Source organism: Cololabis saira, chromosome 2 (assembly GCF_033807715.1).
Source record: "Cololabis saira isolate AMF1-May2022 chromosome 2, fColSai1.1, whole genome shotgun sequence".
NCBI lineage: Eukaryota > Metazoa > Chordata > Actinopteri > Beloniformes > Belonidae > Cololabis > Cololabis saira.
In genome coordinates, this window is record NC_084588.1 from 55167545 (window position 1) to 55180987 (window position 13443).

Here is a 13443-nt window from a genome sequence, read left to right on the forward strand (position 1 = left end):
GTTTTTCATTTATTTTGCCAAGTTTTTCACCATTGCATAAATCAAATAAATTTGATTTAGTCATGCTTTTCAAAGAAAAAAATATTTTACAAAATTACAAGGTAGAAAACATTTGTTGAATATAAAAAGAGAAGAGAAAAGAGAAGTTGGAAGCTCGGCTTGGCGGGAATTGATCACAAATTCGTCTGATTGGAGTCGCCATTGATGAACCAGAGACTGAAGGCAGACGGAAAATTACTGAGTCTGCCTGTTTTTGCAATATAATTGTTGATTCTATAATGTATGACCGGAGCAGGAGTCTGGTTCTCATTGCCGGCAGTAAGTCAGACTTGTTCCCGGTGCATGTTGGACTCCGGCAGGGCTGCCCTTTGTCACCGGTCCTGTTCATAATTTTTATGGACAGGATTTCTAGGCGCAGCCAGGGGCCGGAGGGGATGCGGTTTGGGAACCTCAGGATTTCATCTCTGCTTTTTGCAGATGATGTTGTCCTGTTGGCTTCATCGGACCGGGACCTCCAGCATGTGCTGGGGCGAGGCCGAGTGCGACACGGCAGGGATGAGAACCAGCACCTCCAAGACCGAGGCCATGGTTCTCCATCGGAAAAGGGTGGCATGCCTTCTCCGGGTGGGTGGAGAAGTCCTGCCTCAGGTGGAGGAGTTCAAGTATCTCGGGATCTTGTTCACGAGTGAGGGAACAATGGAGCGTGAGATTGACAGACGGATCGGTGCAGCGTCCGCAGTTATGCGGTCAATGTACCGGACCGTCGTGGTGAAGAGGGAGCTGAGTCGAAAGGCGAAGCTCTCGATTTACCGGTCAATCTACGCCCCTACCCTCACCTATGGTCATGAACTTTGGGTAGTGACCGAAAGGACAAGATCGCGGATACAAGCGGCCGAGATGAGTTTCCTCCACAGGGTGGCTGGACGCTCCCTTAGAGATGAGTTTCCTCCCTTAGAGATGAGTTTCCTCCCTTAGAGATGAGTTTCCTCCGCAGGGTGGCTGGACGCTCCCTTAGAGATGAGTTTCCTCCCTTAGAGATGAGTTTCCTCCCTTAGAGATGAGTTTCCTCCCTTAGAGATAAGTTTCCTCCCTTAGAGATAAGTTTCCTCCCTTAGAGATGAGTTTCCTCCCTTAGAGATGAGTTTCCTCCCTTAGAGATGAGTTTCCTCCCTTAGAGATAGGGTGAGGAGTTTGGTCACCCGGGAGGAGCTCGGAGTCGAGCCGCTGCTCCTTCACATTGAGAGGAGTCAGCTGAGGTGGCTTGGGCATCTGTACCGGATGCCTCCTGGACGCCTCCCTAGGGAGGTGTTCCAGGCATGTCCCACCGGGAGGAGACTCCGGGGAAGACCCAGGACACGCTGGAGAGACTATGTCTCTGGGCTGGCCTGGGAACACCTCGGACTCCCCCCGGAACAGCTGGAGGAAGAGCTGGAGGAAGTGTCTGGGGTGAGGGAAGTCTGGGCATCCCTGCTGAGGCTGCTGCCCCCGCGACCCGGTAACGGATAAAGCGGGAGAAGATGAATGAATGATTCTATAATCTGGCCTTGACAGAGCGGTTTTGGCCAATCGTTCTGGTCACAATCTCCCTGGTGGAATGTAAACAAGGTGACTCTGCCCCCACTAGCCCTCCCCTCTCAGGAACATCTGTGGACCTGTTTCAGAACTGACCGAGCCGTCTGATAACATCAAGGACATTGGCTGAGGAGCAGCTCTGAGAGAAGTTCACGACTTATCGCTACACACACACACACTTACTGATCCCTCAGGTCCCTCACCTCCCCCAGGTCCCTCACCTCCCCCAGGTCCCTCACCTCCCTCAGGTCCCTCTGCAGACGTGTGTTCAGGTCCTCGGACCGGATCAGGTCCTTCCGGGCCGTGTCCAGGTCGTCCTCCAGCTCGTTGATCCGGGTCAACATGGCCGCCGTGCGCTCCTTCATCTGGCCCAGATCGGCCGTCTGCCGCTCCACCACGTCCTGCAGCTCCTTCCCCAAACCGGGCCCCAGCCCGGGCCGGGACTCATCCTCCTGGCTCAGGGACCCGTCCGAGGCTCGCTGTGGGAGACATGAAGGGGTTTAGAACTGGTACCGGTACCTGGCCCTGGTCCTGACATCTGGATTAATAATCTCTTTACAGTTGAAAAAGGTCTCCAGATCCACTAAAAACAGCCAGAATGAGTTTGTAAACCACTAAAAACAGCCAGAATGAGTTTGTAAACCACTAAAAACAGCCAGAATGAGGATGTAAACCACTAAAAACAGCCAGAATGAGGATGTAAACCACTAAAAACAGCCAGAATGAGGATGTAAACCACTAAAAACAGCCAGAATGAGTTTGTAAACCACTAAAAACCGCCAGAATGAGTTTGTAAACCACTAAAAACAGCCAGAATGAGTTTGTAAACCACTAAAAACAGCCAGAATGAGTTTGTAAACCACTAAAAACAGCCAGAATCAGTTGGTAAACCACTAAAAACAGCCATAATCAGTTGGTAAACCACTAAAAACAGCCAGAATCAGTTGGTAAACCACTAAAAACAGCCATAATCAGTTGGTAAACCACTAAAAACAGCCAGAATCAGTTGGTAAACCACTAAAAACAGCCAGAATGAGTTTGTAAACCACTAAAAACAGCCAGAATGAGTTTGTAAACCACTAAAAACAGACTAAATGAGTTTGTAAACCACTAAAAACAGCCAGAATGAGTTTGTAAACCACTAAAAACAGCCAGAATGAGGATGTAAACCACTAAAAACAGACTAAATGAGTTTGTAAACCACTAAAAACAGCCAGAATGAGTTTGTAAACCACTAAAAACAGCCAGTATGAGTTTGTAAACCACTAAAAACAGCCAGAATGAGGATGTAAACCACTAAAAACAGCCAGAATGAGTTTGTAAACCACTAAAAACAGCCAGAATAAGTTTGTAAACCACTAAAAACAGCCAGAATAAGTTGGTAAACCACTAAAAACAGCCAGAATGAGGATGTAAACCCCTAGAAACAGCCAGAATCAGTTGGTAAACCACTAAAAACAGCCAGAATGAGTTTGTAAACCACTAAAAACAGCCAGAATGAGGATGTAAACCACTAAAAACAGCCAGAATAAGTTGGTAAACCACTAAAAACAGCCAGAATGAGGATGTAAACCACTAAAAACAGCCAGAATAAGTTAGTAAACCACTAAAAACAGCCAGAATGAGGATGTTTGTAAAGCACTAAAAACAGCCAGAATGAGTTTGTAAACCTCTAAAAAACAGCCAGAATAAGTTTGTAAACCACTAAAAACAGCCAGAATAAGTTGGTAAACCACTAAAAACAGCCAGAATGAGTTTGTAAACACTAAAAACAGCCAGAATGAGGATGTAAACCACTAAAAACAGCCAGAATGAGTTTGTAAACCACTAAAAACAGCCAGAATAAGTTGGTAAACCACTAAAAACAGCCAGAATGAGGATGTTTGTAAAGCACTAAAAACAGCCAGAATGAGTTTGTAAACCACTAAAAACAGCCAGAATGAGTTTGTAAACCACTAAAAACAGCCAGAATGAGGATGTAAACCACTAAAAACAGCCAGAATGAGTTTGTAAACCACTAAAAACAGCCAGAATAAGTTGGTAAACCACTAAAAACAGCCAGAATGAGGATGTAAAGCACTAAAAACAGCCAGAATAAGTTGGTAAACCACTAAAAACAGCCAGAATGAGTTTGTAAACCACTAAAAACAGCCAGAATGAGTTGGTAAACCACTAAAAACAGCCAGAATGAGGATGTAAACCACTAAAAACAGCCAGTATGAGGATGTAAACCACTAAAAACAGCCAGAATGAGTTTGTAAACCACTAAAAACAGCCAGAATGAGTTTGTAAACCACTAAAAACAGCCAGTATGAGTTTGTAAACCACTAAAAACAGCCAGTATGAGTTTGTAAACCACTAAAAACAGCCAGAATAAGTTGGTAAACCACTAAAAACAGCCAGAATGAGTTTGTAAACCACTAAAAACAGCCAGAATGAGTTGGTAAACCACTAAAAACAGCCAGAATGAGGATGTTTGTAAAGCACTAAAAACAGCCAGTATGAGTTTGTAAACCACTAAAAACAGCCAGGATGAGGATGTAAACCACTAAAAACAGCCAGAATGAGGATGTAAACCACTAAAAACAGCCAGAATGAGTTTGTAAACCTCTAAAAACAGCCAGGATGAGGATGTAAACCACTAAAAACAGCCAGAATGAGTTTGTAAACCACTAAAAACAGCCAGAATGAGGATGTAAACCACTAAAAACAGCCAGAATGAGTTTGTAAACCACTAAAAACAGCCAGAATGAGGATGTAAACCACTAAAAACAGCCAGAATGAGGATGTAAACCACTAAAAACAGCCAGAATGAGTGTGTAAACCACTAAAAACAGCCAGAATGAGTTTGTAAACCACTAAAAACAGCCAGAATGAGTTTGTAAACCACTAAAAACAGCCAGAATGAGTTTGTAAACCACTAAAAACAGCCAGAATGAGTTTGTAAACCACTAAAAACAGCCAGAATGAGGATGTAAACCACTAAAAACAGCCAGAATGAGTTTGTAAACCACTAAAAACAGCCAGAATGAGTTTGTAAACCACTAAAAACAGCCAGGATGAGGATGTAAACCACTAAAAACAGCCAGGATGAGGATGTAAACCACTAAAAACAGCCAGGATGAGTTTGTAAACCACTAAAAACAGCCAGAATGAGGATGTAAACCACTAAAAACAGCCAGGATGAGTTTGTAAACCACTAAAAACAGCCAGAATGAGGATGTAAACCACTAAAAACAGCCAGAATGAGGATGTAAACCACTAAAAACAGCCAGAATGAGGATGTAAACCACTAAAAACAGCCAGAATGAGGATGTAAACCACTAAAAACAGCCAGGATGAGTTTGTAAACCACTAAAAACAGCCAGAATGAGTTTGTAAACCACTAAAAACAGCCAGAATGAGTTTGTAAACCACTAAAAACAGCCAGAATGAGGATGTAAACCACTAAAAACAGCCAGAATGAGGATGTAAACCACTAAAAACAGCCAGGATGAGTTTGTAAACCACTAAAAACAGCCAGGATGAGGATGTAAACCTCTAAAAACAGCCAGAATGAGGATGTTTGTAAAGCACTAAAAACAGCCAGGATGAGGATGTAAACCTCTAAAAACAGCCAGAATGAGGATGTAAACCCCCAGACGTGTCTCACCTTGCCGTTGGTGCCGATCTCAGAGTTGTGGTTGACCTCGGATGTTCCGTCGGCCAGGCCTCGTTTCTGGCCGCTCTGCTCCCGGAGGAACGCCAGCTGCAGGAACAGAATCAGAAAGGTCTTGGTGACTGAGGGAAGAGCATGAAATGCTGGAGTTTTTACCTCTTTTCTTATCATTTTATTTCATTTTAAAACCACAAAAAGTGATGGATAAGCCCTAAATGCAGGGATTTGTGGTATAGAATTGTCAAATTGGTTTAATTCACCGTAGGAATTGTTACAGATTACTTTTGTAATCCTGTATTTGACCCGGTCTTTGTACGTTTTGACCGTATAGAAACGTAATTGTTGCCATTGTAAGAAGGTGATGAACCTGATGGATCTACTGCCCTTTCTATTATTTTACCTCTTTTCTTATAATTTCATTTCATTTTATTTGTTATTTAATGTTTATCATCTTCTTCTTCCGGCTCTCGACGAAGGCGGACGCTTTTTCTGCTCCTCTCCCTTATCTATCTGCCCTGCTGCTGCTTCTGTTTGTCTCGTCTTCTCTCCTTTTCATTCCTCCCAAACTCTACAATCATGGAATTGATTAACTGGTCTCTCAGCACAACCAGAAGTCAGGGGGTAAGGGAGCCCTCTTGCCCCGACGGGACATTTTTTGCTGGATACACAATGGATTCCTACAAATATTGGAAACCGTTGTGTTTGGTGATCCTGTCTGTCGAGGACGTTGAAGATGCTTCATAATTGGATTTATGATAGCAGGATTTCTCCTGATAGGAGGAGGGGAATTCCTGGTCTACCGACAAACGCGTAAGTCGTCGACAGCTGTTCTGGCTCTTTCAGAGCTGCCGGACGTGGCTGAAGGATCAAGCAAGGTGATCAACACTCAGACTTTAACGCTGGGGGAGCAAAGCCGTAAGCTGGATGTGATTCTTGAACAGAATCGCAGGCTGGCGGCGTCTTTGAGCTCATTGGCAAGATGGATAAGACCTTGGAGAAGTTGGAAGCTCGGCTTGGTGGGAATTGATCACAAATTCGTCTGATTGGAGTCGCCATTGATGGACCAGAGACTGAAGGCAGGCGGAGAATTACTGAGTCTGGCTGATTTCTTTTCTATACAATTGTTGATTCTATAATCTGACCTTGACAGGGCGGTTTGGCCGATCGCTCTGGTCACAATCTCCCTGGTGGAATGTGAACAAGATGACTCTGCCCCCACTAGCCCTCCCCTCTCAGGAACATCTGTGGACCTGGATCAGAACTGTACCGAGCCGTCTGATAACACCAAGGACATTGGCTGAGAGCAGCTCTGAGCGAAGTTCACGGATTTACCGCTCACACACACACTTGCTGATAACCACACCTCCCTCAACTCAACGCCTTCCTCACCCCCCCTAACGCAGTCTCCAGGTTTCGAGCGCCACGAAGCCGCGGCGATAACTTGGATTTACTGTGCCGGGTTTTCCTCACCTCTAGTTTCTAGATCTAGGTTATTTTAGTTACTTTAGTGTTTCCTCACCTCTTTGTGGGACATGGTGAGCTGTTCCTCCAGAGCGCTGCATCGCTCCAGAGCCACGCGGAGTCTCTCCCTCACCTGGAACACAAGAACGTTAGTAGAGCTGCAGATTCCTACAGCAGAATCCCCCCCGCCCCCTCCCCGCCCCCTAACCTTCTCGTCCAGGGCCTTGTGGTGCTCAAACAGGGACTTGAGGGCCTTCAGAACCTCCACCTCACTGGAGACGCCGGCCGGGGACTGGGCCTGCCGCTTCACCACCGTCATCCTCAGACTGCGCTCGTGGCGGGAAACCAGACACTCCAGGTGTTCCAGGAGGAGCTGAGGGGTAACAGGTACATTTAAAGCTGCAAGCAGCTCTTCACTAGACTGCGATATCACGAATACGGTAATAAGCCCAGCAGGCTTTTAGCCTATCAACTTAAAAAGAACGCGCGGATAGAACAATAAAATGCATACGTAATGCGACAGGCCAATTGAAATATGATACACAAACAATACAGTCCTCATTTTTTGACTTTTATGAACAGCTTTACACGTCAGAGAATCCCTCCGAAACGGACATCCATGCATTCCTGGATGATTTACCCCAGATCATCAAGGCTGACCAATCTGGCTTCGTGAAGGCACGCTACGCCTCTGACAATGTTCGGAGGTTACTTAATGTGATTGACCACTCGGCCCTATACAACAAACCAGCCCTACTGGTATCACTTGATGCAGAAAAAGCGTTTGATAGGGTCGAGTGGTCATATCTATTTGCCGTCCTGGAGATCGATCCCAGCAGTGTTAGACCTCATCACCAAATTTGGAATGATATCAGGCTATAAAATAAATCTGACAAAATCCAACGCTTTACTATTGAACTCCCCAGTCTCTCACAAACTCAAGACCGTCTCACCTTTCACCTGGGCTCAGAATGGCTTTAAATATCTCGGTATAAATGTGCCTCCCAAACTCAAAGATCTTTATCAGGTAAATTTTGTCCCATTACTTAAAAAGATTAAGGACGAGTTAGAACATTGCAATATGCTCCCCATTTCATTTCTCGGGCGAATTAATGTAATTAAAATGAACATATTACCACGTTTCAGCTATTTATTCCAGTCACTGCCCTGCTATTTAAATAAATCGTTCTTTAAGTCCGTAAATAAAATGCTGACCTCCTTTATCTGGAAAAGGCTCACTGGATTGATATAGAAGAAGAACTCTGTCTCCCTACACCCATAACCTCGCTACCATTTATCAACGATATAAGCACACTAAACCTGGTAACAAGAACCTATGTAGTTTGTAACACTCTTAGGGCGTGGCAAGATGTGAAAAAGTACTGTGGAGTCTCAGACAGAATCTCTGGGCTTGCCTCTTTATCGTTAAACCCAGATCTGCCACCATTGATTGGAAAATCCCTGTTTGCAAAGTGGAAGGAGAACGGTATATATCAGTTCCGACACCTGTTCACCAAAAGCACACTCAAATCCTTTCCAGATTTAAGATCAGAATTTGAAATCCCGAAACAAGATTTTTATAAATATTTGCAATTACGCCACTTAATTACCACTCTGAACTTTACGCCACTCTGTCTAAGTAAGATGTTTCCTAACTCATCCCCTAGATGTCATCGCTGCAAAACATGCATAGGGTCAACTATGCACATATTTTGGGAATGCAGAAAATTACAGCACTTTTGGGAGGCTGTGCATGACTTAACTGTCAAGGTTGTACAGACCCCTCTAGACTGTACACCAATACGTTACCTTTTTGGTACAGAACTGGACAAGACACTGGACCCCACACACACGAAGAGGATTGCTATGATATCCTACATAGCGAAGAAATGCATCCTACTCAACTGGAACCAGCACAAACCCCGACATTTAACCTGTTTAAACAAACTTTGAATGACACTTTGCGTTTGGAACAGCGCACGTACAGTCTAAAAAATAAGGGAGATGTTTTTCTCAGAATATGCAACCGCTCATGGACCTCTGACATTCATCCGGCATGGCTGGCCATGCCAGGATTCTGTGTACATAAAGAGACACATGCACTATGACCATGGTTTATTTGATTTGATTATTTATGTATTTGATTTACAAGTTGCCCTTTTACTTTGGGTAACCATTTCTTCTTTTCTTCTTTTTGTCTTGATTTTGCTTTGTTGTCTTTGTCCTGTATGTCTTTAAAATGCTAAAAACAAATAAAAATATAATTGAAAAAAAAAAAAGTTGCGAGCAGCGATGAACGGGCCCTCGCACTCATGGCCACCGCCCCCCATAAGCATATCAGACCACCCACGACTTCCTATGTCAAACCATTCAAAAGTTATGGCAGAAAATAGGAACTATGAAATATCGACCAATCAGAAGAAGGGGCGGGGCTAATTTTCACCAATTATGGTCAAGGACTCAAAACCGAGTCCCATGACACCACCCACGACTCTTTATGTCAAACCATTCAAAGGTTATGGCAGAGAAAAGTATTCTAGGGGGCGCTGTTGAGCCGTTAAGCCACGCCCATTAATGCAAACCATGAAATATCAAATTTATCGCCAGGCCTGGTGCAAAATTTGGTGCCTTTTGGAGAACTATCAAATATGGACAAATCAGATGAAGGTGGGCGCGCTTTTTGGCGTCGACACGGTAACACTTTTGAAAGAAAGAAAGAAAGAAAGAAAGAAAGAAAGAAAGAAAGAAAGAAAGAAAGAAAGAAAGAAAGAAAGAAAGAAAGAAAGAAAGAAAGAAAGAAAGAAAGAAAGAAAGAAAGAAAGAAAGAAAGAAAGAAAGAAAGAAAGAAAGAAAGAAAGAAAGAAAGAAAGAAAGAAAGAAAGAAAGAAAGAAAGAAAGAAAGAAAGAAAGAAAGAAAGAAAGAAAGAAAGAAAGAAAGAAAGAAAGAAAGAAAGAAAGAAAGAAAGAAAGAAAGAAAGAAAGAAAGAAAGAAAGAAAGAAAGAAAGAAAGAAAGAAAGAAAGAAAGAAAGAATTCACCTTCAGTGCTCGGGCCCTAATCAATAACCTGCTGGACTGTCTTTGCTGCCTTGTTGGTTACACGGAGCAACAACATCGCACCGCTACACATGCAGGTGGTGGTTCTCACCCTGGTGTTGTTCCTCTCCGCCTTCAGCTCGGCGATCTCCTCCTCCTTCTCCAGGAGCTGCTCCCGGCACATGTTCACCTCCTTAGTGAGCGCTGCAAACTCCTGGAACAGAAAAGACCCATTACTGAGTAGCGTCTCTTTGTCCAGTCACAGGAAACCCGGCGGCTGCAGCCCAGATTAAACTACCGGCTGGTAGTGGTTCATTTCAAACTGTCAGCTCCTTTAAATCAGGCCTAAAAACATAACTGTTTACTGAAGTGTACTCCTAAATTAAATACTTACCTGCTGGACTCTACTGCTCTTATTTTTAACAACTTGTGCTTTTTATTCATTTCCTTCTTTTCTCATCATTTTATTTCATTAGCTGCGCCACGAGGCACTCCTCCATAGCTACAAGCACATCGATCTCATCTTTCAGGATCTTGGCCGTCGTCGCGCTGACGCTGAACAGCCCCCCCCCATCCCTCTTCCAGGACGCCATCGAGTGGTGTGACTTTTATTAGCGATTGGTGCGCACGTTGCGCAAAAACGTGCGTTTTTTCAGCCATCCGGAACGCATTGGGAGAACTTTGGGGCCTCACCACTCTCACACCGTTGCTCAAAAAATTCTGAACCAATTTAAAAAGTTGTAGGCCCTGAATTTAACTACAGTCCTGTGAATTTTCAGAGCGATCGCACAAATAGTTTTCGCACAAAGTGCAAAAACATTTCCAAATTTCCAAACTAATGGGGAGATTTTCCCATGTATGTGTGTGGCGCGGAATGTCACACTGTGGATGGGAGGAGGTAAAAAAAAAGCCAAAATTCACCTTTTTTCTGAGTCACCTAACTTTCTCATACTTGCATGTAGGAATGTCATTCAAACGGAGGAAAACGTCTCTTCTCTCCAAACCCCAAACTGTTCTTTCCTAAGATGTACACTTTTCAAAATATGAGCACTCAAGCGAGGACTGGAAATCCCTTTTTCGTCAAATCTAGAGTGCGGATGTCGGTTGGAAGAGTGTGAGAAACAGTAAAAAAATAACCCAAATTTTTATTTGTAACTCGAGCTCACGGCCAAACCGTGAAAAGGAGACCAATAAGTTTTGGTCAGAATGTAGACATAGGTGTTGGGATTCATAAAATGTGACTTTGACATGCGGGGTATGCACAAAATTAGACGTAGGCTACGCCCTAACCTACGCCGTAGGCTCTGCGTCGATTTAACACGGACCCATAAATCTGCTCCCGAGCCGGCAGGCTGGTCTCATGCCGAAAACATCGGGTCAAATTTCTTAACAGACGTTATTTGGATAAACCGAGCCCAGGTTGGGGATCTTAACGGTTACTTTTACGCCTGAAAAAATATTAAAACTTAATAAAGTGGCATATTAACAGCGCTACAGCTGAAATTAAAACAGCTTTTAGCTCTGGGCTTCCTGATATGGTGTGACGTTTGTGCAAACGTAACTACGCACGCTTACGTACCCGAACGTAAACCACGCAGTCATGTAGCAAGTGCTGTCCCAATCCCTAGGGAACATTACAAGGTCCCTAGGGAACATTACAAGGTCCCTAGGGAACATTACAAGGTCCCTAGGAACATTACAAGGGCCCTAGGGCTAGTGGGTGAGGGCTAGCGGTAGAAAGTAGGGGGTGTATTGGGATTGGCCCTTAAACTAAACTCAAGCACTTTTCAGGCCTTGAAAACACCACATTGAAATTGAAGAACTCTCAAGGATTTCCAGCCCCCGGAGGAACCCTGGCCTACATGCAACTGCTGCTCTCAGGGATTACACGCTCGGCTGGAGCTAAAGAGACTTGTGTTGCAGCAGCAGCTCGGTGAGAGCTGAGGTTACTCTCCGTTCGGCCTCCGGCTCCTCCAGCTCTCTGGAACAATCTGCAGAGCTAAATAGTCCGTGTTCCAGACCAGATACCAGCACCACTGAAGGTGACCAAACCTACTTATAATCTTTTAAAAGATCCATGTCTATAGATGATATTCTGGTATGAAAACCTTCCTGAGTGGCAGCTGGATCAGAGTTATCAGCTCATGAAGTTCAGAAAATTGCATTTTAGATGCTGCTGCGTATCCTGGTTTAGACTCATGTACAGGAAATCTGTTAATGTTTCACTATATTGTCTTTGGTATCAGTTTAAAGGGGACCTTTTAAGCATTCATTCAAGCTAAGCACTGCAAAAACACAAAATCTTACCAGGAATATTTGTCTTATTTCTAGTTAGAATGTCCCATTTTTAGTCGGAAAATCTCATTACATTTAAAACAAGACTCATCACTGGAAAAAACAACAATTTTCACCTGTTTCAAGTACATTTTCACTTGAAATAAGTAGAAAAATCTGCCAGTGGAACAAGATTTATCTTCTCATTACAAGCAAAAAAATCTTGTTCCACTGGCAGATTTTTCTACTTATTTCAAGTGAAAATCTACTTGAAACAGGTGAAAATTGTTGTTTTTTCCAGTGATCAGTTTTGTTTTAAGTGTAATGAGATTTATTTTGACTAAAAATGAGATATTTTAACTAGAAATAAGACAAATATTCTTAAGATTTTGAGTTTTTGCAGTGTGAGTCTAAACCAGGATATGCAGCAGCATCTAAAATGTAATTTTCTGAACTTCATGAGCTGATAACTCTGATCCAGCTGCCACTCAGGAAGGTTTTATACCAGAATATCATCTACAGACATGGATATGTTCAAAAATCACCAGTAAGTTTGGTCACCTTGACTGGTTCTGACCAGTGAAAGTTTGGGCTCTGGCCCGTGGACTATAAAAGAGCAGGAAGAACTTTGATTGTGTCCACGGCTCAGATCCCGGCTCTGCAGAGAGGAAGGCTGGTAATTACAGAGCTGCTTACATTCTTACATTCCACAGCAGCGCTGGAGTTCTCTCAGAGATTTATCTGCGTCTGCACCATCTGCAGCGCTGGAGTTCTCTCAGAGATTTATCTGCGTCTGCACCATCTGCAGGGCTGGAGTTCTCTCAGAGATTTATCTACGTCTGCACCATCTGCAGCGCTGGAGTTCTCTCAGAGATTTATCTGCGTCTGCACCATCTGCAGGGCTGGAGTTCTCTCAGAGATTTATCTACGTCTGCACCATCTGCAGCGCTGGAGTTCTCTCAGAGATTTATCTGCGTCTGCACCATCTGCAGGGCTGGAGTTCTCTCAGAGATTTATCTACGTCTGCACCATCTGCAGCGCTGGAGTTCTCTCAGAGATTTATCTACGTCTGCACCATCTGCAGCCGGCATGTGTTTCCAACAACGTTCCTACAAACACGGTCCCGGGGTCGGATCTACGTCAGAACCAGGCGGGTTCAGGAAATGACAACGTACCGGGAACAGAGCAGCAGATAAAAGCTCTGGAGCAGCAGAGAAAAGCTTTGGAGCTGCAGATAAAAGCTCTGGAGCAGCAGATAAAAGCTCTGGAGCAGCAGATAAAAGCTCTGGAGCAGCAGAGAAAAGCTCTGGAGCAGAGAAACAACCTCGTACCGGAGACAGAGCTGCAGATAAAAGCTCTGGAGCTGCAGATAAAAGCTCTGGAGCAGCAGATAAAAGCTCTGGAGCAGCAGATAAAAGCTCTGGAGCAGCAGAGAAAAGCTTTG

The 13443-nt window shown here is 44.0% G+C and overlaps 1 protein-coding gene across 1 annotated transcript in view; it reads right to left on the reverse strand.

Moving 5' to 3' along the window:
* Positions 1–13443, reverse strand: part of ppfia1 (PTPRF interacting protein alpha 1) — a 92721-nt gene that overhangs the window by 53164 nt on the left and 26114 nt on the right. Inside the window, 5 exon segments of the mRNA XM_061707189.1 lie at positions 1812–2051; positions 5225–5320; positions 6750–6824; positions 6900–7064; positions 9838–9939. Of these exon segments, the coding sequence (XP_061563173.1) occupies positions 1812–2051; positions 5225–5320; positions 6750–6824; positions 6900–7064; positions 9838–9939 (678 nt within the window).